The sequence below is a fragment of the Camelus bactrianus genome, chromosome 35, assembly GCF_048773025.1.
Source record: "Camelus bactrianus isolate YW-2024 breed Bactrian camel chromosome 35, ASM4877302v1, whole genome shotgun sequence".
NCBI lineage: Eukaryota > Metazoa > Chordata > Mammalia > Artiodactyla > Camelidae > Camelus > Camelus bactrianus.
The window spans coordinates 7,666,654-7,693,823 of NC_133573.1; the positions used below are offsets into that span (position 1 = coordinate 7,666,654).

The 27,170-nt window shown below is 39.5% G+C and overlaps 1 protein-coding gene and 1 non-coding gene across 5 annotated transcripts in view; one reads left to right on the forward strand and one right to left on the reverse strand.

Moving 5' to 3' along the window:
• The window catches only part of MPP7 (MAGUK p55 scaffold protein 7), a 223,151-nt gene that overhangs the window by 46,515 nt on the left and 149,466 nt on the right, over positions 1-27,170 (forward strand). For all 4 annotated transcript variants that reach the window (XM_074358452.1, XM_074358455.1, XM_074358451.1 and 1 more), the window contains exon 2: positions 13,595-13,756. In XM_074358452.1, the coding sequence (XP_074214553.1) occupies positions 13,595-13,756 (162 nt within the window). The remainder of the gene's footprint in view (positions 1-13,594; positions 13,757-27,170) is intronic.
• On the reverse strand, positions 16,540-16,611 carry TRNAG-ACC (transfer RNA glycine (anticodon ACC)). Its single transcript has one exon. It is a non-coding gene; the product is annotated as a tRNA-Gly (tRNA).

The window sequence follows — 27,170 nt, forward strand, 5'->3', positions numbered from 1 at the left end:
TCCAAAAGACAAGAAGTAACGAGCATTGGCGAGGGTGTGGAGAAAAGGGATCCCTCGTGCTGTTGGTGGGAATGTAAATTGGCGCAGCCACTGTGGTAAGCAGTATGCAGGTTCGTCAAACAATTAAAAATAGAACTACTGCATGATTCTACTCCCTGGCATTTATCTGAAGAAAATGAAAATACGAATTCAAAAAGATACACACACCCCTGTGTTCATAGCAGTATTATTTACAGTAGCCAAGATACGGAAGCCACCAAAGTGTCCCATTAGCAGATGACTGGATAAAGATGTGATATGTCTATATCTGTATGAAATAGTACTCAGCTATAAAAAAGAATGAAGCTGTCATTTGCAACAGCATGAATGGACCTGGCAGGTATATTTAGTGAAGTAAGTTAGACTGAGAAAGACACATACTTTGTTCTCACTTTTTTTGTGGAGTCTAAAAAATAAAAGGAATGAATGAATGTCACAAACAGAATCACAGATAAAGAGAACTAGTGGTTATCGGTGGGGAGAGGTATGGGAGGAGGGGCACCCTGGGGGAGGGAATTAAAAGATACAAACTATTAAGTATAAGATAAGGTACAAGGATGTAATGGACAGCACAGGGAAGAAAACCAGTGTTTTATAATAACTTTATACAGAGTACAGTCTTTAAGAATGTCAAACCACTGTGTTGTACACCTGAAATGAATATAATATTGTACACCAACTATACTTCAATGAGAAAAATAAGATGAAAAAAAAGAAACATTAAGTGAGGGTGGGCGTGTGGAGATGGTAGAAAGGGAGGCCAAGGGAGTCCACTGAGATGCCCTTTGGGGAAAGGCCCGTGACACTCGAACCACATTAGCTGTGTCCATGTGCGCAGAGTTTGTGTTGCAGGCTGTTTCTTCACTGGGCCTGTCTCCCCTCAAGAACACTTAAATAGGAAGCACCTTAGAGCTGGCTTCGACATGGTCTTTACATTTTTACTTCTGTCCCTGCATGTGCTGGTTTTTTCATCAGGTTTCTCCTGTAATCCTAAGATATCTTGCCGTAAATGAATGATGCATGAGTTTCTCCTTATCGCACCGTGTCTTCTAGAGAGGGTTCGGATAAGACAGCACGTCTCCAGGTCCCCCAGGAGCCTTTGCAGAGTCCTGTGGAGTGTTCTGTGTAAACGTTTCCCATGGTTTTTGAACAATGACTGCCATGTCACTTAGCAACTTAATTTTTGTTCCATCTTCACATGGAACATTGAAATTGTGAGCTTTTTCCCTTTTCTGTTCATTCGTTTCACTCTGGAAATGAAAATCATCCTTTTCAGAGTGATGATAGGCACGTTAAAAATTTATGAAGTGTCGTTAGTAGATTCCAGCCACTAATATTAATGGTTTAGATATTGACGTAGTTGAAGAAAATAACATTAAAGGGTGTATGAATAGTGGAATACGCAAAGTTACCCTTGGGTATAACTGACTCCAAGTGTGGGATTCTCTACTATTTAGTACCTGAATGGCCAGTACAGAACAAACACCCTTTTTATTAATATAGGATTTGCTATTTTCCTATACAATATAACATTAGGGTTTTGAATTACTCTTAAGGGGACTGTTCCCTGTGGTTTCAGCTGTGGGTGTCATTAAAGTAGATGAGTATGGCTATCAATTGTAAATCTCAAAACTCCCAAATTTATTCCTTCCCACCCCCTTTCCCTAGTAACCATAAGATTGTTTACTATGTCTGCGAGTCTGTTTCTAATGTTAGCCATTATATATAAAAATAGATTTTAAAAACTTTCTGCTGTATAGCACAGGGAATTGTGTTCAATATCTTGAAATAAACTTTAATGAGAAAATATGAAAATGAATGTATGTATGTATATGCATGACTGGGACATTGTGCTGTACACAGAAATTGACACATTGTAACTGACTGTACTTCAATTAAAAACAATAGTTAAGAAAATTAGATGAGTGTGATAGAAGATAAGAACTTGAACAAAGTCTCACATGCTAGAAAGTAAGAATTTCCTTTAAGAAATATAAAGACAGATCACCCTGGAGGAAGATCCAAAATTGTATTATAAACGATCAGTGCTTTTGAATTACTTTCCTATTGCTCTCTGAGATGGCTTTAAAAAATACATATGTAAATGTGCATTCACCATTGTGTATTACATTGAGTTTTAACTTTTATTCCTGTCCTTAGAAAAATACAATTAATAGTGGGGCGGGTATAGCTCCTGGGTTCATTCTGCAGTCCTTCCTCCAAATATAAATAAATAAATAAACCCAGTTACCTCCCTCTCATAAATCTAAAGAAAAAAAAAAAAGAAAATACAATTAATATCGGTATTATGACATAATTAATATTTTACAGATAAGAACTGATTTTTGGAAAGCTTGTTTTTTTTATGAGGGGGAGGTAATTAAGTTTCTTCATTGATTTCCATGTGGAGGAGGTACTGGGGATTGAACCCTGGACCTTCTGGGAGCTGAGCATGCGGTCTACCACTAGAGCTATACCTTTACCCCCTTGGAAAGCTTATTTTTTGATAGCTATGTTGTAGGGCCTGAGAAACTGACAAAAGTAGACAATTTGCATGATATCTGTGAAGTTAGTAAACCTGTGAAGTCATGTTTATAAGTGTCCAGAATCATTTCAGATGTTTTTAGCCAGCAACATTTTAAGGAACTATTGTTTTGAACCACACAGTGTTAATTAGTACCAGGAAATAACAATGTAAATACATGATTTGTTACTGAAAAGTAACTGATGTTTGCAGTTGATGAGTTTATCAGGATGGGCTAGGTGGTGCTTCAGTCACAAACAACTCCAACAACAGCTGTTCACTGATAGCTCATGGGATCTGTACGCCACGTGTGGGTGGGGAGCTCTGACCCATGTCATCCCCCCATCAGGCACTCGAGTTGATGGAGGTGCTATTATCTGGAACATTGGTCAGCTTGAGAAAGGGGAGGTGCCGAACCTCACAGTGGCTCTTAAATGCATCTTCCTGGAGGTAACAAGCCTTCTGCTTTCACTTTACTGATCAAGGCTAGCTCTAGGACCTCATCTGAGGCCAAGGAGGCAGGGGAGTATGATTCTCTCCCCATGTACCTGGAAGGGGAGAAGTCACAGAAATACTGTTGAGTAGCACCATTGTCTAACCACAATTAGAAAAAAAATTCAAAATGAATGAGTGTTCACGATGTTACATGCTTTGGTATAGCAATTGGGTTGTTACTCATAGCTGGTAGTGATGGTTAAAACCATTGATTATAGAACAGATTTATAACATAACCCCCGGTGTTAGTCTCTCCCCTCTGATGGAGTGTGTCTGAGTTTCAGACTTGAGTTCCGAGACTGCTCTACAGACCCCACCATAAAGGCTGGCTTTTGTTGACAACTCTTGCTTAAATCAGTTTGCTTGTTGCTGGAATTAAGCTTTTTCGTCTCTGATGATGATCTCTAGATTATTGGGCAACGATTCTGGCTACTATTAGTTTGTAGTAATTTCATTTCTTCCTTAGTCTGTCTTCGATTGTTGCACTTTTTTTTTTTTTTTGGTAAATTGTGGTAAACAGAACATAACATAGAATTTATCATAGTAACCATTTTGAAGTATTGAGTTCAGTAGTGTTCAGTGTATTCACGCTGTTGTGTCACAGATCTCCAGAACTTTTTTATGTTGCAGAATTGAAACTCTACCCATTAAACAACTCATTTCTCCCGCCCCCCAGCCCCTGGCAACCACCATTCTATTTTCTATTTCTGTGAGTTTATACTTTAGATGCCTTATATAAGTGGAATTACACAGTAGTTTTCTTTCTATGACTGGCTTATTTCGCTTAGTGTAATGGCCTCACGTGTCATCCATGTTGCAGCATGTGACAGGATTTCCTGCATTTTTAAGGTGAGTGATATTCCATTGGGTGTGTATCACATTTTGTTCATCTGTGGATGGACATTTGATTTGCTTCGACTTCTTGGCTATTGTGAATGATGCTGCAGTGGTTGTGGATTTGCAGATATCTCTTCAGATCCTGCTTTCAGTTCTTTTGGTTATATACCCAGGAGTAGAATTGCTGGGTCGTATAGGAAGTCTATTTCTAATTTTTTGAAGAACTTCCATACTGTTCCCCATAGTAGCTGCACCATTGTATATTCCCACCAATGGTGCACAGGGTTTTAGTTTCTTCACATTCATAAATAACATTTGTTATTTTATTTTTAAAAAAAATAATAGCCATCATAATGATTGTTAAATGATACCACATTCTGATTTTGATTTTTCTCTAATTATTAATCATGTTGAGCATCTTTTCATATGCTTGTTGGCTTATGCTTGTTGGAGAAACGTCTAAGTCCTTTGCTCGTTTTTTATTCTTTTTTTTTGGTTGTTGAGTTGTGGGAGCTCTTTATATATTATGGATGTTAACCTCTTATCAGATATATGATTTGCAAATATTTTCTCCCATTTCTGTAGGTTCTTTTTACTCTGTGGATTATTTCCTTTGATTCATAGAAGTTTTTAAGTGTGATGTCATCCCATTGGTCTGTTTACTTTTGTTGCCTGTGCTTTTGGTGTCATATCCAGGAAACTGTTATCGAATTATATGTGTTCAATGACCTAAAACACAATACAAATAGATTCCTAAATGAAACCAGGAACACAATGCATGAACAAAGTAAGAATATCGGCAAAAGATAGAAACTTTAAAAAAGAAAAGAAAGAAAACATTTGGAGCTGAAAAATACAGCTATATTGAAATTATTGAGTTATGGTTAATACTCTGGTGACATGTTGCTATTAAGAAAGGTTCAGTAGCGTCTGAGCTACATTCTTGAGCTTCTGACATAATCTATTATTTGCTATAACCCTATAAAACATAGAAGGAACAGTGTCCTTGGCCACCTTGCAAGGTGTGACTGTAGGTTTTGGAAATACCTGAATTTCGTAGGGTTTGGGTTTTGTAGATGTGGGTCTAAGTGTTCAGAAATCAGTGGACCGAGGGCTGAGAATGTTGTGCTCTGAACCTACCTGGGTTTTGGGGTCTGTGAGAGCAAGCATGAAATCAGGTAACTGAAGAGCAAGCCAGACGATGTGGGTTTGAAATGGGCAGGTTTCTTATTTGTGAAGAAAGAAGAGAAAATACAACAAGGATCCCAAGGAAGAGTTGAGGGAATGGAGGGGCTAATAATTGAGCACCGCGTATGTTCCCAGTGCTTCAGGTAGGTTTCATCGAATCATCACAAGAGGTAAATGAATCATAGAAATGATTTCCATTTGACCCCTGAGAGAAGTGAATGGGAGGGATTAAGTCCCAGAATTAAGAGGCAGCATTGTGTAGTGTGGCAACAGTGTGGGCGTTGGGTTCAAACTTGCTGACGCTAGAATCCCTTCACACCATGGGCTTAGGGCAAGTTGCTGAAAATTCAGTTTCCTCGCCTCTAAGATGATGATAATAGTGCTTATGTTACAGGATTATTGGGAGAATTAAATGAGACAGTGCATGTTTGAGTTTTTAACCTCACGTCTGTGAAATTGTGAGCGCTCAGTGTTATCTGTCACTCACGTTTAAAAAAAATCCTTAGTTTTTATTGAAGTGTAATTGATTGACAATGTTAGTTTCAGATGTACAGCAAAGCAGTTCAGTGATGCATATACATACATACTTATACATATTTTCAGATTCTTTTCTATTACAGTTCATTGCAAGAAATTGAATATAGTTTCCCGTGCTATACAGTAGGTCCTTGTTTATCTATTTGATATATAATCATGTGTTATCTGTTAATCCCAATCACATTTATATATGTGTTTGTGTATGTGTGTATATACGCACAGACACATAAATGTATATGGGTATATTTTATTTGGTTTCCCAAGATCTTATACTTTGTAAGTTGTGCATGAAATAAGTGGTGGAATCAGGAGACGGGACTGTCTCCCACCAGAGCCTGTTTTCTTTTCATCACAGGGCCTTTAAGAGTTTTGTAGGTTAGAGGAAGTGAGAAATAGAGAGTGATGACAATGAGGTTGAAAAGTATTCAGAGAAGCTGCCGTCTGCTGATGGGTTAGGTGTTTTGCTTAGGTCATTGCGTTCAGTCTCATGTCATCCAGTAGACTGGCCAAGATCGTGGAGTCAGGAGGGTGGGGCTGGGCTCTGATCCGTGGTCTGTCTCGTGTCAAAATCTGTGTTCTCTTCATCAGAAGTAGAGTGATGAGGTCACTCTGACCTGTAAGGGCAAGAGAACTCTTGGAAGGCTGAAATCGGTCACATATGAAAGTACTTCTGAGTGGGGGCCACTGTGCAGTTTTTAGGAACATAAGATGATTTGGGTTCCATCTTTATGGAAATTCTAGTGGGGGACAGAAGCCCAAAAAAAATATAAAATTACGTTGATGTACCTTAAATTATCAAAAATGATCAGTTTCTTCAATAGGATTTAAAGGGATGCAGGTGCAGTGCTGGGGTGGAGAATTCGTCAAGAAAGATGTACTGAGGAAGCTGGCATCCACCCCTGCCCCCAGCAATTAGAGGAGAGAGTTCAGTGCAATGGAGATGTGGTCCGTCGCTGGTGAATGGTGTAATCGTGAAGACTGTGCAAGACTTTTTAGTAGTGGGTGGTAGAAAATAAATACCACGAGAAAAGGTGATCATCAGAAGAAATGTTTCCCCCAACGGGGAGGCGCCCAGCACTAGGAAGGCTGCTGGTTGTCCCTTGAGGACAGTCAGAGTGACCTCAGGGTCATGATGCACTGATGGCTGCAGGTGGCTTGGGGAGCCTGGAGTGAGGCCACTGCCTGTGAAGGCCAGTTCGTTACACCTGTATTTCCAGACAGGGGACAATTGAGGGAATGGGTGTGGCAGTGTGTGTGCACCTTCCCCCGCAAGCCCGGTGGCCTGTGGTCCGATGGCCTGTGGTTCGTGTCCCTGGTTGGCGCCCCTCCAGGGCAGGTGGTCCCGGGCTCCTGAAGACTTTCCTAGCAGCCTTGGAGCCTTGGCTCCCACCCTGGGGCGTCCAGAAGCAGCATTCCTCTCATTTCCTCTTTTCAGCCTCCAGAGGTTTATAGGATTCTTTCTCTGCCGGGAGTCTTCTTTTCTGTTGCGTTCGTAGTTTCCTTTCCACTTGTGATCCGTAAGTTCTGTATTGCATCATAATTGAGCCCCAGTGAGTTTGTCAACTGTGAGATGTTTTCATTTTTTGTGATTGTCCCCTCCCCGCTTTTTTTGTCTAGGACTTTCTGTGATTGGTTGTATAAAGCGTATTTTCTCACAGGTGGCATCCGCACTCATTGCCAGTTGTAAGCATGTTTTTCATTGTCAATGTATACAAAGTCTAAGATCCTTGGAATAGACAAAATTGAAATGTGACCTCGTGTGTGGTTAGGAATTGCACAGTTTAAAATTCCATTGCTAGATTTTGCCTCTACTTCTGCATAATACAAAACTAGAAAAATAATTTAAACTCTTTGAATATTTGATAAATAACCGATAAAAATGTTGCCGGAAAGCATGCTGCTCTTAGACCCTTAAGTCAGGGTGTGATGATACAGGATGGTGGTCGGCAAATCTGACCCTCTACTTTTCTGGAAATAAAATATAATGGGGACAGGGCCACACCCACTCATTTGCATATTGTCAAATGATGAGACCACATGGGCCACAAAGCTTAAAATGTTTACTTTGCCTTTTTCAGAAAAAATTTTGCCTGCCCTTGGCATAATGTAGCATTTCTCAACCTTTGGGGTCTCTGGACCTTTTTACAGTCTTAGGAAAAGTTCTACTTACGTGGGTTATGTTCATACTTACTGTATTGGAAATTAAAACTGAGAAATTTAAAAAAAATTTCAATTTTAAAAAGAACAATATTAAACTTGTTATAGGTTAACATAACATTTTTATGAAAAATAACCCTCCTCCCCCAAAAAAACCCATGAGTGATTTGGGACTAGCTGGCCTAATGGAAGACAGTCACAGCCTCTTCCCTGGGTAGACTGTGGACTTGTGGCTCTGTCTTTTGGTTGAAGGATATGAAGAGAAACCAGTCTTACACAGATCTGTAGTTGGAAAAGGGAAGAGTATTTTAATAACCTGTTCAGTTGTAAATTTTTTCTTCATTGCTACAGTTGAGCCTCAAACAATGTGGGGCTTAGGGGCGCCAACCATCCATGCAGTTGAAAATCTGCTTATAACTTACCGTCGGCGTTCTGCATCCGTGGAGTCTACCAGCCACAGATCACGTGGTACTGTTCAAAAAAAATCTGTGTAAGTGGACCTGCACAGATTAAACCTGTTTTTTGTTTGTTTGTTTATTTTTTTAAGGGGGAGGTAGTAATTGGGTTTATTGATTTATTTCTATTTGGAGGAGGTGCTGGGACTGAACCTGGGACCTCGTGCAGGTCAGGCAGACACACTACCACTTGAGCTATACCCTCCCCACTAAGCCTGTGTTTTTCAAGGGTAAGCTGTTCATCACAACGCTGCACGTGGTAGTTTTTTAAAAAATTTTTTTGGGGGTAATTAGGTTTTTAAAATTATGATGATTATGATTATTTTCTTAGTGGAAGTACTGGGGATTGAACCCTGGACCTTGTGCATGCTAAGCGCGCACTCTACCACTGAGCTATGCCCCCCCTTGAGTGACTGATTCACACGTGACTTTCTAATACAAATGCATTGATAATTTTAAAAATATTGGTTCGTTATCCAGAGGTTGACACAATATTAACAAAAATCACATTTGCTTATGTCACCACTGATCTTCTCAGAAGAGCCTTTGGGTGTTGGGAAGCTGATGGAACTGTGCAGGGTGGGAACAGAGTCCCAGAATGCGGGCATTTAAATTAACACGGTACCTTGCAAAGCCAGGGCAGCCTCTGGTGGATGCAAGTTTTACAAAATTCTGTTTTTTGCTTGAATTTTTATGTTTTATCATTAGCAACACCTCCAGAGTCAGTTATAAAGCTTATGACTTCATTAAGGGCATTCTAGAGTCAACATTTTTCTTCTCTTCCTTTTTTTTTTAAGTGAGAGAGTTTGGCAGTGAGGAATACTGTAACTAGGACGGGTAGTTTCTGTTTGGTACTGTTGTCCTGATTTGTGCTAAGGTACCAGTGGTTTTGTCCATCAGTGCTTGTCATCATTGGTGCAAATGTCCACACGGTGCAAAAGGCAAATAACATCTCGATATTTGTATGAAAATAGTTCAACATCATGAACGCCTTTGAAAGGATCTTGGAGACCCCTGGGGTCTGCAGACAACGCTTTGAGAACTGATGGTATAAAAGGTTTAAATACCATTTTCTGTGAGCAGATTGATGCCACCTACCTGCATTGCTTCTTTTATTTTCTAACAATTACGATTTATGAAGGTTTGCATAATGGTAACAGATACCACTTTGATGCTTGCATTGGCTAATAGAGCTCATGAATATTTCAGATAGAAGTTTTTTTGATTAGTTTTTTTAATCTGTCTCATTAGATTTGTTAAAAAAAAGTTTACTTTTGTGTTATTGCTGTTAGGTTTTGAAAGTACTTGAGAGTATTTATAACTCATGAAGAATCTACAGTTGGATTAGTGGGCCCAGTTCTTGTGTCTTGAAACAATGGGATGTTAATACAATTATTTATTTATGATGATGGTTAGTTAAAAGTTTTCCTGTTCTTGGATACTCCTCCAAATAGAGAGGACACGCATTGGGGAAATTAGGTCCAGTACTTGATTTTCTTCTTTGTCTGCATTAACTTTGTGTGTGAAGTATTGTAATTTATAATAAGAAATATATATTTGGTGTTCTGTGTAACCCTTTCTCTTTCTAAAACCCTTGGAATTTTTCCTAAGTGATAAGAGAGATTGATAAAGGTGGCTTCCATTATTCCTAACTACTCTGAGCCATACCTTTGTTTACCTTAATGAGGTGAGTGTTGGAAAGCCCTTAAGGATGGGGGTCTGGTTGCCGGGGGTGAGTGGAGGGTTGGAATTTTCAGTCCCACCCTGACCTCCTGGGAGGGACGAGGGCCTGGAGATTGAGTTCAGTTGCCAGTGGCCACTGATTTCATCAGTCATGCCTGTGTTATGAAGCCTCCATAACAAACCTCAAAGCATAGAGTTTAGAGAGCTTCCAGATTGGGAACACATGGATGTTGCCTCTGGCGAGGACGTGGTTGCTCTCTTCCCCTTCCTCACTCTGCATCGCTTCCATCTGGCGAGTCCTCATTATATCACTTTACAATTAACCAGTAATCTAATAAGTAAATGTTTTCCTGAGTTCTGTGAGCCACTCTGGCAAATTAATCGAACCTGAGGGAATTGTGGGAGCCGCCAAGTTATAGTCACTCCATCAGAGAAGCCCTGGTGACAGCCTGGATTTACAGTTGACATCAGAAGTCGGGGCAGTGTTGTAGGACTGAGCTCTTAACCTGTGGGCTCTGATGCTCCCCCCATGAGATAGGGTGAGAATTGAGTTAAATTGTAGGACTCTGAGCAGGTGTCACAGAATTGGTTGATTGGTGGAAAACCACATTTGGGGTCAGAAGTGAAGTAGTGTTGTAGTGAAGTATGGAGACTGGAGGAGACACACAGGAGGAATGTGTGTGTGTGTGTGTGTGTGTGTGTGTGTGTGTGTGTGTGTGTGTGTGTGTGCGCGCGCGCGCGCCCATTAATAAAAGTTTTTGCAGATGACTGTTTCACTGGGTGCAATTGAGGCATTTTTGCTTTATGGGAAGCTCAAAAATACTTTCTGCCACCAATACCCTCACTTCCGTGGTTGGCCACTAGGTGTCACGAGCGTCCTGGGAGCCCTGAGGGTTACCCAGGGTGTGTGGAAACTGAACATTGTAAGCTCGAGACCTTCACGTATTTCACTGTTTCCACATGATCGACGCCAGAAGAACCTGATACAGTGTGATATATAGAAGCAAGGTACAACTGGAATAATGAAATTTCAAAAATAAGCCCTTTTAGAGGACGGTTGTAATAATTCTGTTGGGTATTGTAAATGCTTCAGGTGCCCTTGATACTGCAGTTACGTTCCCGGCATTTGGGTCGCTCTCTTTTTTTTTTATGGAAAGATGGATTGAACTTCAATTTAAGAATATTCGGTAATCCCTCTCAGGACATACTGTAACAGCTGGTATTTTTGTGTTGTAGTAAATCGATTCCATACAACAGTCAGTAATAATCATGGCTGGGTTCTGACAAATTCCAAAGCATTTTCAATAAATTTAGCCAAAGAAAATAACATGATTACGACAGAAATTTAGCTCAGTTTGAAAGTTGAACCCAGCAACTCTGCTTTCGTTCCATAGAATATTAAGCACTTTTCTGGTTGGGATTTTATCAAATCACTTTATTATTATTATTTTTTTATTAATAGACTTGCATATGTTCAGAGAAGGAAATTACTTTGCAGCCTATATTTCTTAAATAATATAACTTTGGAAAAATGTAACCCTGAGTGTTTATTGTGAAATAAAAGATGAGAAATGCTACAGTAAAGTCTTCTGTATACGGCATATGTGGAAAGCTACAGACATCAACTCAGAGAGATATGCTGATTTAGAAGGTTGTTTTCGTATTAATAGGGTGTTCGTTATAAGCATAAATCGGCTGTTACGCGGGGTACATGGTTTATGAAAGTGAAACATTGTAAGTTCCTTAAGGCATGAAAAAAATTGTAGTTTGCATGGTATAGATTAGATAGTGTGTTTTCCTGTCATTAGATGATCAGTACCATACAAATGATGACTTACGGCATAAAAAGCTTACACACATGTAAAAAAAAACCTGCCTCCCTACTTATGTATATACATTTTGCCCTAATGGTAAAAATATGTGCATACACTTTACAGATTATGACCGTTTGTCTCTTTTTTCTCAGGAAAACAAAAGTTTACTGAGTGAATGCATTTTAAAAATCACATGTGGTCTGTTTTTTACTTTCTTTGTGTTTGAATGGAGGAACACTTTTATGTAGTTGAATATGAATCCCGATTGTTAGGATAACATACGGAAAACAAAGTAGAGTTGCCGATTAAAATTATTAGGAAAAACAGCTTCAGAGATGGGCATTCATGAAGCCTTGCTGTGTCTTTTTTGGTCTAATTTTTAGCTTAGTGATTTATATTTTCATTTGGTATTTAAAATAACTGCCCTCATATTTTTAAAGTAACACAGAGTGGATCTCTGTACGGATTTGTGTGCAGTTTCAAGTACCTCAACCTTTGTAATGTGAAGCAAAATTCAAGACATTGCACCGGATAGTCTGGTCCAAGATAGTCTATTTGATGGTGAATATTTTTATACTAACGTTTGCTTTGACAATTAAAAAGCTAATTTAGAATGCTTTAGTAGAATTTTATAGTTGGGGCTTTTTCACGTGGAACTTGCAGGGTCATTTTCTTTATTCTGAAATACGAATCAGCAATTTAAAGGCCTTCAGAACTTAAGTGAGCCAGTTTTCGAGTGTTTACAGGTTCTGTTTCTCTTGTTAATAGATGTTAAAATACGCTTTTAAATTACTGAACCTGCTTTACAGAGAACTGGGGAAAATGCATTTAAAAAGTGAACTGAAACACACTGTGTGGTTCTTCTGATTTCTGAAAAACGTAAATGCAGTGTATTTTCTGTTATTAGGCCGCAGTGGCCCAAATTTAAACCACATGGTCTCCTAGGTGTCAGGCCAATGTAAATTTTGATCTTGCTACTTTGATGTTTTCATTTTACAATCTCATTACCAGAATTAAAAAAAAAAAAAAAAAACCCAGTCGTAATAGCCAGCATTCATTGTTTGCAGAATGTGTTTTGTATCCCCTCGCAAACTGGATTCTCGGACAATTCTTATCTCCATTTGCATGAAAGGAAATGAATACCTGATCAGATTAAATAACTTATCCCAAATCACAGAGCTTGCAGGATTAGAGATGAAGCCAAACTCGAGGGCCCTTGCTTTTAGTTACTGTACAAGAGTGCGTTTACTGCTTATTGGGGGATAAATGTTAGTTAAAATAGTTACTGAAAAAAACTGATATCTTCCAAGATAACAGCAAAGCTTAGTTTTTCCTAAAACAATTTACTTTCATATTTTCGCTGGAATTGTTAGGCTCAGTTGAGTTTATCAACAGTTCTGTAAATCTATAATGTCTTCCTTTAATTCTAATATTCTTGTTAGGTTGTTTGCAATTTTCAGTTAGAGAGCTTGGCAGTTGTCATATCAGGATGATCTACTTAAAAAATGACAATTAGTTGTAAGTTGTTGCTAAATGACAATCTCTGCTCTACAGTTAGAAATAGGAATTTTAGAATGACACCGGCTTACAACAGCTCCCTTTTGTTCTCCATCTATTGCAGTCAGCGGTTCTCAAACCAACTGGAAAAATCTTCCAGGAAGCCTTGATCCAGGCACAAAGAACTTTCACGTTTTTAATTAGAAATCTCACATCAAAATCTCAGACTTCCCCACTTAGAAGAAATTCTGAAGAATCGTGATCTCCTCTAATGTGCTGGGATCAGAACTTTGACTTCATTACAGAATGTTGTTGCAAGTCAGCAGCCTTCCCTCTTCTCCTTTTGAAAGTATTCCTTTTCTTTGTAGACACGGCCTGCTCGGTGCGGAACCCGCGGCAGGGACGGCGTGGCTGCAGGCCGCGGAGTGGGGCCCCCGGCCGCGTCTGAGCGGAGCGTGTCTGCAGAGCCCGGCCGCAGCCGGCAGCCTGCATCATGCCAGCGCTGGCCACCGGCTCGGGGAGTGACACAGGTACGTGGGCCCGCCAGGGCGGCTTCCCTCCCATCCTTGCTTAAATCACATCCTTGCTTGTTCACAGTGAAATCCAGCATTGCTCTCAGCGAGCGCAGGCAGGTCGGCTGGTTTTCCTGTAACCAACACGAAGGGCATCCCATCAGCCTTCCAAGGTGAAAGTTACCGAAGGGCGTTGCCGGACCGCAGCTTTCTCCAGGTCGTGATGGCTTGTGCTGATGCTCTCGGACCGGCTTGGGGGCTTTTTTTTTTTTTTAATTTTTTAATTTTTTGCTTTTTGAGGAGGGTAATTACATTTATTTATTTATTTATTTGTTTGTTTATTTTAATGGAGGTACTGGGGATTGAACCCAGGACCTTGTGCATGCTAAGCATGCGCTCCACCACGGAGCTATATACCCCCCCCCCCATCTTGAGTTTTGGAATAATGCCATGTATTTCCTTTTATTTAAAAAAAAATTAAGCATATTAAAGATACAGAAAAGTGTGGGAAATACTGTGATACATTACACTTCACTCTGATTTAGTAATAGCTATGAAGTTTTTTTGCCATGCTTGCGTCAGACTTCTCATTTCCCCCCTTTTCTTCTCCATTTTTCCATTTTCTTTCTTCCCATCCAGAGGGAAGAACTATTCTGAAGTTGATACATGGCATTAAAGGATTCTTTGAAAACAGATGAACATCCTTCACCTTGTTATCAGCTGTAACGCTTAGTGATACTCAGAGTAAAGATTTCCAAGAAAGGGAACAGACTCTCAGGTGGATGTAGGTGTGAGATCCCTTCCTCCTGAGCTGATGGGGGTGCTCAGTGCCCCTTTGAAGCCTTATTCTGGGCTTCTCCAGAATCAGCACTTTTACAACGTGTAGATTCATGGACCCTTTCTCCCCTAGAATTTTTAAAATAGAAGGTGAGTGGGGTTGGAGCTGTACCTTCCATTTTTAAGAGTGCTCCCAAGAGGTGGTGGCATAGAATGTCACTAAAAGGAATGTTCTGTGTTGCACTGACCATACTGAATTTATTCCGTTTAATACTGTTCTGTAACCAGCTGAGACAGCTCTTTTCTTTAACTGGACGCTCACTGACGCCATAATTTTAAAAAAGCTGAATCACAGGTTTGCTTTTCCTTGTTATGTTGCGCTGCACGTCTAGTTCTTTGCTATTTCGAGTGTGGTCATACTTATGTTTTAGCAGGTTCTATCTTGTCTGTATCCGTCAAGAGTGATGTTTTTCTACCGTGATTTACACCGAGGGTTAGTTTTTCTTAGGAAGTGATTTTGATTTTTAAATTACATAAAAATCTTTTTTTTCCCCTCAAGATGTTAACTTGGAAGCCAGCTCCTCTGGAAAAAAAAAAGATTTTTTTTTCTTTTCAGTTTTTATATAGTCCCATGTTGTGTTCGACTATATAAAATGAATGGTTTGACTTTCCACAGTGGTTTAGGAAATTAATAGATACAATTTATTTGAACCGTAAATTTCCTACAGTTATGTAATGAGTAAGTGTTATGCCTTGCTGTTCACCAAAAAAAAAAAAATGCCTCAGTTTAGTTGAATGCAGAATAGTGTTGATTACATCTAACATGGGAAATGATTAAAATGGAGCACTGATAGTTTATGAGGCAGTTTAGATATCTCTGTTTTTGGTTTTTAGGGGGCTAGGTAATTAGGTTTATTTATTTACTTATTTATTTTAATGGAGGTACCGGGGATAGAACCCAGGACCTCATGCCTGCTAAGCACACACTCTACCACTGAGCTATCCTATCCCCAGTTTAGGTGTCAATTATGAAAGATGGCATTGGCTGTTTAGGATTAAGAAAGGACTTTTACACACAGAGTGAGCCCATGTGGTGCAAATCTAGAATGCCTGTGTGACTTACACCTGGCTTCGTGGGAGTTTTTCACCAGTGTGTCCCAGTGAGGTTTAGGTCAGGCAGAGGAGAGGTGACTGTTACAAGTCACTGCATTTGGGGAGCCCCAGAGTGTGGTGTAACACTCGAATGCTAATGGTTTCCTTGTGTTCCTTGTCGACCAGATGTAGTTGACCGGTCAGGGGTCATTTTTACCATCAGCGGCGTTGCTTAGCTGTGGCGTTGCCATTGCTCTGTTATCAGGTCCCCAGGGGAACAGCGTTAGCATAAGCGAAGGGCAGAGCTCATGGGGCAGGAGAAAGACACCCGGCCAGCGGTGGCCCCCATGCACGCAGTGCTCACGTGGGGAAGCACTTCCTATGTGCCTTTCGACCCCTTCCTCTCCCTCTCTCTGCTTATGTCACTTGAGAGCAAAAAATGTATAAACTACACAAGTAATGCATAAAAACATTCTTGTCATCAAAGAGACAGAGATAGGAAGGGAGGGTATAGCTCAGGGCTAGAGCATGTGCTTAGCATGCATGAGGTCCTGGGTTCCATTCCCCAGTACCACTGTTAAAAAAATAATAAAATAAAAAAAGAATAAAAATAAATAAACCTGATTACCTCCCCCACCCAAAGATACATAGATAAAGGAAGGAAACTCATTGCCCATTCTTCCCCTCCCCTCAGTCTCCTTTTCTTTCTCAATTTGATGAGGATCCTGCAAGAATTTTCTGTATGTTAAACACTTGGGTGCATATATCCATAAATGTGTATGTACATAAATATGTTTTATGTCTTTTTTCTTTATTTTTTAATCATAGATTCTGCCATACTCTCTGGATTATTCTATAACTTTCTTTCTTCACCAAGTGATACATCTTTCTTGGGGGGGAGGTAATTAGATTGATTGATTGATTGATTTTAATGAGGGTACTGGGGATTGAACCCAGGACCTTGTGCGTGGTAAGCACGCACTCTACCACTGAGCTCTACCCTCTCCCTCCAAGTAAGATGTCTTGAAGAGGTATTTCTATGATGTGTGTATCTCTGTCTCTGCATACATCTGTATATAATGATATAAATATATCCTCCTCATTATTTTAAACTAATACTTGGTCTTCCTTTGTGTCACAGTTCAGTGAATCAGACTCCTGCTAAGGAAAATTGTAGTTTTGCTCCTTTTGTAGGATTTTGAGATAAAAGATGTACTCATTTAATTGATGTTGTCAAGTTATCCTCCAGAGTGGTTAAACCACTTACTAATCCATGGACAGTGTGTTAAAAATCTTTAACCCTACATTCTTGCCAATATTCAGTATTCTATATCTTGATAATTTTTACCAATTGGATGGGGAAAACACGGTATCTTCAGTGTTAAGTGTGCTTTACTGACATAGAACATTTATTTCTGTTGATTTAATGGCCAGTTATTCCTCTGATTTGTCTGCTCGTACCCTTCCCCCATTATTTTATTGGTTTATTATTTTCTTATTTTTCATAGTATTTCTTTATTTGTATTTTGTATATCAACTCTTTGGGTCATTTTAGGTTGAACGCCATTCCTTCAGGTCAGTCATTTGTCCTTTCTTTTCTTACTTAAATGGTATCATTTTCAAAATAGAAGTTGAAGACTTTTATTTAGACTAATCAAAATTTTCTTTTCTTTTCCCTTCTGCCTAAGAAGGCCCGTCCCTACCTAAGGCAGGATCATGAAGATACTCTTTAAGATTTCTTTTAATAATTAAAAAATTTGTTCTTACACATTTGGTTTTTTAGTCCAACTAGTTTGTACGTGGAATGAGAGAGTAACCTAATCAAGTCTCATTTCTCACGTGAACAGCCAGTGGCCCCAGAGTCACTTGCTTGATAGCCCATCCTTTTGACATCGATCTGTAATAGCCTCTCTGTTGTACATCAACATTACACCCGTTCTGGGTTTTCTTTCTTCGTTTCTATACTCTGGTGATCTTATTAAAAAAATTTTTTTTCAGTGGAACTTTTAATTTTTTTAGAGCGATTTTAGATTTAGAGATTCTGAAGACAATACGGAGAGTTCCAATATACCTTATTCCTTGTTTCCCTGATTGTTAACATTTTACCTTGGTTTGGTACATTCATTTCAAGTAGGAAATCAATATTGATACATTATTATTATTAACTTAATTCTGCACTTCATTCAGATTTTCTTAGTTTCCCCTTAGTACCCTTTTTTGGGGTCCAGGACCTCACATTATGTTGAGTTGTCATTGTCTCATTAGGCTCCTCTTGGCTGTGAGGTTTTCTCAGCCTTTCCTTGTTTTTGATGAGATGTCTAGACAGTCTTCAGGAGTCCTGGTCAGGTCTGTGTGGTAGAATTTCCCCTCTGTTGGATGTAAAGTGTCACTGTCATATTTAATACTAAGGATACGTACTATCAACTTGGTTCACGACTGTGGGTGCTGACTAATGGGCTGAGTGGTGTTGGTCACGTCCCCCACGGTAAAGGCACTCTCTGCCCACCCTTCCCCACCGTCCTCTCTGGGCGGACATCCCTGTGTGCAGCCTGCGCTCAAAGAGTGGTGTCTTAGGCTCTTGCTCCTTGAGAGTTAAATATCCACATATGTTATTTGGAATACTTTGTCTCTTCTCTCCTGTTAATTTGTTCAATCATTGTTTCATGTCAGTGTGGATTGGTGGATATTTATTTATACTTTGGGATATAATCCAATACTACTTAATTTATTTTGTTGCCCAAATTGTTCCAGCTTTGAGCACCAGGAGCTTTTTCAGTTGGTTTCTTTTATGTATCCCTGTCAATGTGGGCTTGTGTTTTTTTTTTTTGATAGAGGTGCCGAGGATTGAACCCATGACCTTGTACGTGCTAGGCAGGCACTCTCCACTGAGCTGTACCCTCCCCCTGAGGGCATATCTTGCAGTGAGCTCTTCTAGAATCAGCCATTTCTCTTAAGGAGCCTCTATTCTTTTTACTGGGAAATGGGAATAGAAACCAAGATCTGGATGACAGGTTTGCACATGGCTGTCAGAATGTTGTTCCTTTTAAGCCCTGTCACTTGACAGAGCAAAGAAACACATGCATGTGTACTAACCTATGTATGTACGCACGTATATGAACATTTCTGTGTGCAACCATCTGTAACTATATTAAACTAAATACAAATTCTTACTGATGTCTCCAGCTCTGATCCGTTAGGAAATCGATCACTTAGCCTCTTTCCCTTGTCTGTAAATTCCCACTCCAACAGTTAGAAACCTGGCTCTCACCGCCCACCACCATCCATTCGCTTAACTGTTCAGTTCCAGTGCCCGTGTGTAGCAGTATCCGAATTGTTACCAATCCCTCCTTGGGAAATAGTTTTATCAACGAGCCAGTTGATCTGGATTTTTTTTCTGTGATAGTTACCATTCTGTTTTGAATCTTACGGCATCATTGTTTCCCTGCATAGTACCTATATTAGTTTTAATTTGATAAATTCATGAGGTCTGATTTTTACAAACATCGTATAATGTCAAATATAATATATATACAGAAATGCATGTAAAACTTTTATAATACAGTTTTAAAAGTAATTAGAATGCCAGCCTCCATGTGACCACCACCTGGGTAAAGAAATTGAATCCCCAGAAAGCAATCCGTGTTCTTCCTCCCGGCCACCACCTCCTCAACCTCCGTAGAGATGGACAGCAAAGGAGAAGACTTCTGTCTCGCACTGTACATAAAACAGATGTTTTAAAGCATCCCTAGGTACTTGGGTTTAACTTTGCCTGTCGTCGAACTTTATAAATGGAATTACACCATATGAGTTTTTTTCTAGGTTGGTGGTGACTATTTAGAATGAGAAAAAAATAACAAATTACAAATTTTTGAAAGTGGATACATAAGATAAATATTATAGGAAAAGCATCATATTTTAATTAACTGCCCGACACACCTCTACAGTGGTTTTTCTTCTTTATTGTTTGGCTATCTCCTTTTTGATTGCCTTTCCCTATGACAATGATTTTGTAATATTTAGGAGAAGAGAAGAGAAAGACTGTCCAGTCTGTAAGGGAGAAACACAAGATGTTGTGTAGACAATACTTCTCACGCAAAATAGCTCTGCCACTGGTTGTGTGGGGTGTCTTTCCCCACACCAAGTGGCTCTCGGCGACACCAGCTAGGTGTCCTGCGGTTGAATTCTGACACACGTTGGAGTGATTTAGCGCACACCCCACAGGTTAAGGGCTCAGTCCCATAAGACACTCCCCCTGCCCCACTTCAGATACAAGTTAAATCACAGGTCCTCAGGTTACTCACAACTTTGGTCTATCTCCACTACAAAACCAGAGGTTCCCACAGTCTTCTACTTGGATGCACGCGTTGGCTAGAACAGCCCACAGAACTAAGGAAACATTTAACTTCTGTTTACCGGGTTATATATAATAAAGGAACCTGGTGAAGGTTACGGATGAAGAGGTACATAGGACGAGGTCTGGAGGGTCCAGAGATGAAGAGGTTCTGTCCCTGTGGAGCTGGGGTCCATCACCCTCCTGGCCTACAGATGTGTTTACCAACCTGGAAGCTCGCTGAACCCCAGGCTCCTGGGATCTCGATGGTGGCTTCATCACACAGGCGCGACCCATCGTTAACTCTGCATTCAGCCCCTTTCCCCCTCCTGGACGCGGGAGAGGTCCTGTGGCCACACATCTCCTGCTCACCATGGTGGACGTGTAGGCATGGTTCACGGTAGCTTTAATTTGCATTTCTTGGCTTATGGTGTCAGACTTTCACGTTGGCCATTTAGATTTTGTCCTGTGGGAAGGACCGATTGAAGTCTCTGGCACATTTTTCGATTGCAGTGTCTTCTACGTAGCACGTTTTAATATTTTCTAAATTCGGTCCTTGGCCAGTTGTGTTAGTTCCTTGTGTTACAAGCGCCTTCTTGTTCTGTGGGTGTCTTCTCACCCTGTGCCGCCTTCGTGTTCTGTGTGCAGGGGTTACAAGCGTCAGTGGAGTTGAGCACCATGTTCCTGTTTATGGTTAGTGATTTCTGTATTTTATTCATGAAGTATTTCCGTAACCTGTGGTCAGGAAGTTACCCCTTCTTCCTTTTGCATTTTGACTCTGATACTTTAAATAGGTTTTGTGTAAGGTGTGAAGTAGGGCTCCAAATTCATTTCCTTCTCCCCGTGTCCCGCCATCCCCCCAAGACTGCCCTCTCTGGGGTCTTGACTACAAGGTTGACTGTGAGTGACCAGACGCAGCATCCTTATTTTCAGTTCTGGATCACAACAGGCATTACTTCAGCAGTTTTTCTTTCTCATATTTGCTCTAGGTTTTTTTGGTTGGTTGTTTGTTTTATATATGCCCTTTATTAGATTAAGGCAGATTCCTTTTATTCTTTCTTAGTTTACAGAAGACTTTTTTTAAGATTGGGAATCAATTGACTTTATTTTTTAAATTTTTGCTTACTTTTTAAAATTTATGTATTTGTTTTACAATATAGCTTTTAAATTGAAGTATAGTTGTTGTACAATATTATGTTAACAACTATACAGTACAGTGATTCACAATTTTTAAAGGTTATACTCCATTTATAGTTATTATAAAATGTTGGCCGTATTCCCCGTGTGGAACAGGACATCCTTGTAGCTTATTTTATACCTGGTAGCCTGTGCCTCTTCATCCTCCCCCTCCATCTTGTCCCTCCCCCTCCCTCTCCCCAGTGGCCACCACTAGTTCCTTCTCCACATCTGTGAGTCTGTTTCTCTTCCATTATATTTACAGAAGTCTTTTTAAAAATGACTAGCCACCGAACTTTGTCAAGTGCTTTTTATTTACTCATGGTAACGATCCCATGATTTGTTTCCTGTATGTCTCAATATAGTAAATCTCACTGATAATTTTTTTCTTTTTTTTTTTTAAATTGAAGTGCATCAGTTACGATGTGTCAACTTCTGGTGTCCAGCACAGTGTCCCCATCATGTGTGTATGTATATGTACTCGTTTTCATGTTCTTCTTCATTAAAGGTTATTACAAGATACTGAACATAGTTCCCTGTGCTCTACAGAAGAAACTTTTTTAAAAACTATTTTTATATATAATGGCTAACATTTGCAAATCTCAAACTCCCAAATTTATCCTTCCCACCCCCTTTCCCTGGTAACCGTAAGACTGTTTACTTTGTCTGCGAGACTGCTTCTGTTTTGTAGATGAGTTCATATAAATCTCACAGACTTTTGAATGTTAAACCATCTTGCATTTTAGAGATAAAACCCATTTGGTCATAATTTATCATCTTTTTTCATATCATCTGCTGGATTTGGTTTGCTCACATTTTGTCTACAGTTTTAGTATCTGTGTTTACGAGTGAGTTGAGCCTGGAATGTTACTTTCTCATCGACTCATCAGATCTTCAGTTACGTAGTGTGGTGGGATGGGTATTCTGCTCTGTTCTAGTCTATTCTTTTTGACTGGTTAGGATCTTTTTATTATTTTAGACTTTCCCTCTAATTATTTTGAAGTTAGACCTTCTCTTTCTTTTTTTTAGTGGCTACTTTAGAAATCGCACGAACCCTTCTTTGTAAAGTCCCCTCTTAATTGGTGCCTTTGTTGCCTCCCTGGACAACCCAGAGAGCTTAAAACCCTTATATGCTATTGTGTCATGTATTTTATTCTCTATTAAAAAAAAAAAACAAACCTGCCAAACCTTGAAGACGTCATCATTACAGCTTTATGGCATCTTACAACTTGGCATTTTCATCCAAGATGAATTTTCATTTGCTTAACATAAAAATCTTTAGAATTCCCACCTTTGAAGGCCTGCTGCTATCAAACCCTCTTTGTTACCAGGTCTGACATGCTTTTGCTCACCTTCACTTTGAAAGGTATTCTTCCTGAGCGTAGCATTGTTGGCTGGCGTTATTTTCCAGCTCACTGAGAACCGGAGATGAAGAAGTGATAGCTTTCAAGTTGCTGTTTAGAGATGAGCTGTTTTCTAGTAATCTGTCTTCTCTCTCTGGCTGTTTCTAAGATTTTCTTTTTGCTTTGGATATCTACAGTTCTACTCTTATGCGTCTAGGTAGAATTTCTTTTTCTGTGTCTTTCTTAGAATTCTTCTGGCTTTTTAAATGTGTATATTCACGTATTTCATGGATTTTGGAAAAATTTCAATTGTCATCGTAAAATATTACCTACACTTCATTCTCTCTCTCATTTCTCTTTCTAGCATGTCAGGTAAATATGTGTAAGACTGTCTCTGGGTCCCATATTTCTCATGTCACTCTTGGACTTACATCTTTTGGTCCTTCTTTTCTGAGTTAACTCTCACCTGTCTTCCATTTGTACTAATTCCTCCTGGAGCTGTATCTGATCCTCGTTATAGCCCTGCGTTAAGTTTTACAGTTTGGAATATATATATGTTTATCCATTAATGTGTTGATGGACACTTGGGATGTTTCCATCTCTTGCCTGTTGTGAGTGGTGCCTCAGTGTACATTACTGTACGAGTATCTGTTTGTATCTCAGACTTCAGTTCTTTAAGGTATGGGCCTAGGAGGAGACTTTCCTGGTCATGCTCTGTGCTTATATATTTGAGGAACCACCAGACTCTTTCCCACAGTCTGCAGCATTTTATATTTTATACTTATACCGGCAGTGTGTGAGAGTTCCATTTCTTTACATCCTTATCCTCATCCTTTCTTACATCCTTATCCATACTATGTATTTTTTTGAAATGATAGCTGTTCTAATAGGTGTGAAGTGACATCTCATTGGGGTTTTTGTTTGCATTTTCCTAATGACTAATGATGTCGAGCATCTTTTCGTGTGCTTGTCGGCCATTTGTACAGCTGAGCCTTGAACAACACAGGCCAGCTTTTCCACACGTTGCTTATGCTTTTGTGCACTACATCCACACTCTTATTCATTTTGTAACTGAAAGTTATTTTGCTCAACCCCTGCCCTCACTTCTGGAAGTTACCTGTCTGTCCTCTGCGTCTATGAGCTACTGGTGGTTGTTTTTTTCACATTTCCACGTATAAGTGGTGTCTGACTTACTTCAGTTTGTATAATACCCTCAAGTTCCATCCATATTGTCACAAATAGCAAGATTTCATTCTTTTGTTAATGGCTGAGTAACATGCCTGCGTGTGTGTGTGTGTGTATTTGCACGTGTGTGTGTGTGTATGGATCGCATATTCTCCATCTGTTCATCTGTCCATAGACATTTAGGTTGTTTCCATATCGTGGCTGTTGTAAATAATGCTGTAGTGAACATTGGGGTGCATGTATCTTTTTGAGTTAGTGTTTTTGTTTTGTTGGAATAAATGCCCAGACGTGGAAATGCTGGGTTGTGTGGTAGTTCTATTTGTAATTTTTTTGAGGAACCTCTGTGCTGTTTTCCACAGTGCCTGCCCCAGTTTACATGCCCACCGACAGTGCACGAGGGCTCCCTTTCTCCCATCCTCACCAGCACTTGTTATTTCTCATCTTTTTGGTAACAACCATCCTAACAGGTGTGAGGTGATTTCTCATTGTGGTTTTGATTTGTATTTCCCTGATAATTAGTGACATTGAACATCTTTTCATGTGCCTGTTGGTCCTCTGTATGTCTTTGGAAAAATGTCTATTCAGATAATCTTCCCTTTTTTTAAACCCTTAGGAGATACATGATTAGCAAATATTTTTATTTTGTAAGTTGCCTTTTGATTTTGTTGCTTATTTCCTTTGCTGTGTAGAAGTTTTTCAGTCTGATACAGTCCTGCTTGTTTATTTTTGCTTTTGTTGCCTTTGCTTCTGGTGTCAAATCCAAAGCATCATTGCCAAGACTGGTGTCAAAGGAGCTTCCTGCCAGTGTTTTCTTATAAGAATTTTATGGTTTCAATACATTCAAACATTCAAATCTTTAATCCATTTTGAGTTAATTTTTGTATATGGTGTAGGACCATGACCCAGTTTCATTTTTTTTTTTTTTTGCATATAACTGTCCAGTTTTTCCAGCATCAGTTGCTGAAGGGATTCTCCTTTCCCCATTGTATGCTCTTAGGATCCTTGTCATACGTTAATTGACCATCTGTGCATGTTTCTGTAATCTCTACTTTCTCCAGTTGACCTGTGTGTCTGTTCTTACACCCTTACAATACTGTTTTGCCTACTAAAGCTTTGTAATACAGTTTAAAACCAGGGAGCATTATGCCTCTAGCTTTTTCTCAGATTTGCTTGCTGTTTGCGGTTCCGTACAGATTTTAGGACTTGTTGTCCTGTTTCTGTGAAAAATGCCATTGGAATTTTCATAAGGATTGCCCTGAATCTGTGGATTGCTTTGGGTAGTATGTCTATTTTAACTGTATTAATTTTTCCAATCCATGAGTGTGAAGCATCTTTCTGTTAATTTGTGTTTTTCAGTTCCTTTCATCAGTGTCACAATTTTCAGTGAATGGGTCTTTGATTTCATTGGTTAAATTTATTTCTAGATATTTTATTCCTTTTGATGCAGTTGTAAATGGGATTATTTTCTTAATTTATCCGATACTTTAGTGTATGGAGACACAGTAGATTGCTGTACATGACTTTGTATCCTGCAACTTAATTTGTTAGTTCTGCCATTGATTTGATTGAGTCCTTAGGGTCTTCTGTATGTAACATCATGCCGTCTGCGAAGAGCAACAGTGTTACTTATTCCTTTTTCTTTCTTTTTTTTTTTTTTAATTCCTTTTATTTATTTTTCTTGTCTTACTGTCATACTGGCTACTACCTTTTCCAGTGAGATTCATACTTTGATATACTTTTGTGTTATTAAGGAGCATCATTTCTTTTCAGCTGAAGGAAGTCCCTATAACATTTCTTTTAAGGCCCATTTAGGGGTAATGAACTACTTTCCCTTTGGCTTGTCTGGAAAACTCTCTCTTCTTCAATTCTGAATAGTAACTTTGCCTAGTAGAATATTCATGGTTTTGAATATTTTGAATATTCATATTCAAAGTTTTCTTCTTTTAGCACTTTAAATATATCATGCCACTCCCTCTGGCCTGCAAAGTTTCTGCTGAAAAAAATCTGCTTGCAGTCTTTCAGGGATTCGCTTTCACGTAAGAAGTTGTTTTTCTCTTGCTGCTTTTAAGATTCTCTCATCTCTAACTTCTGACATTTTAACTGTAATGAGTCTTGGTGTGGTTGTCTTTTGGGTTCATCTTTTTTGAAATTCTCTGGGCTTCCTGGATCTGGGTGTTGTTTCCTTCCCCAAGTTAGAGAAGTTTTCAGTCATTATTTCTTCAAATAAATTTCCTGCCATTTTTCTCTCTCTTCTTCTGGGACTCCTGTAATGTGAATGTTAGTCTGTTTGATGACGTCCTATAAGTCCCTTAAGCTATCTTCACTTCTTTTTCTTCTTTCATGATTTTCTTCTTCTCTGAGTTCCTCTTCTCTGCCTTTCAGTTCACCGATCCTGTTTTCTGATTCGTGTAGTCTGCTGTTGAACCCTCTGTGTAGTTTTTAGTTCAGTTATTTTATTCTTCAGCTCTGTTACTTCTCCTTGGAACTTTTTATATTGTCTGTTTGTTGTAGTTCTCACTGTGTTCATTCTTCTCCTGAGTTAAGTGAGCATCTTTATAAGACAAATTTCCTCTTTATGAGACAAATTACATATCTGTTTCATTAAGTTTTTTTTTCCCCAAGGTTTTATCTTATTCTTTCATTTGGGACACATTCTTCTGTATCTTCATTTGCTTAACTCTGTGTTGGTTTCTGTGTATTAGACGAAAGAGTCACCTTTCCGAGTCTTGGAGAGTTATGAGGAGATGAACCCTAGTTTTCAACCCTGCCCAAGCTGTTGTCTCTCAAACCTTTGTGATTTTCCAGTCATCCTGTTTTATTTTTACTAGCTCCCAGTAGTTGAGGGTGTGCTAAGACAGTCATTGTCCCAAAGGGGAGGATCTCAGTCAGCACCTAGATTCAGACTAATTGGACTTCAGACCCTCAAGCAGCAGCTTTTAAAGACTGCAAATACAGATTCATCCTGTGGGATTGCAAATATAAGCCCTACTGTCCACAGAGCCCGATGATCCGAAGATGTCCTTTGGGTGACTGTCAGAAAAATCAGGGCCCCAGATGAACGTGTAAGCTCCTTTCCAGGAGTTACTGGTGAACTGTGGTGAGGCAGGGGGAGGACACATAGATGGCATCCTCCGACCAACACCTCTGTTGCCCTTGGATGTGTGACAAAGCTGAAGCCAAACCTGAAGAATGCATCCTGCTGGAATTTTCTGTGTTGGCATAGTATTGCTGACAACATTTGATAGTAACACTGCTTAACTTTTCCAGCAGGATAATAAAAAAAAAGCACTTCAACAAAAATACCTGGAGTGTTCAGTTCCTGCAGGTTTTAAGTTTGGCTTTCACACTGTCCCCTTTGAAGGGCAGTGCAGTGCCAGGCACGTTAGGGTCTTCTTCCTTGGTTGGTAACTGTTAGACCTCTTTCAGAAGCTCATTCATCAGCGTCATTTCTAGTGGTTGGAGCACTTTTCCACTTTCGCCTTTGTCAGCCCTGTGAAATCCAGGTGACCTGCAGTGATGTTGATGGCAT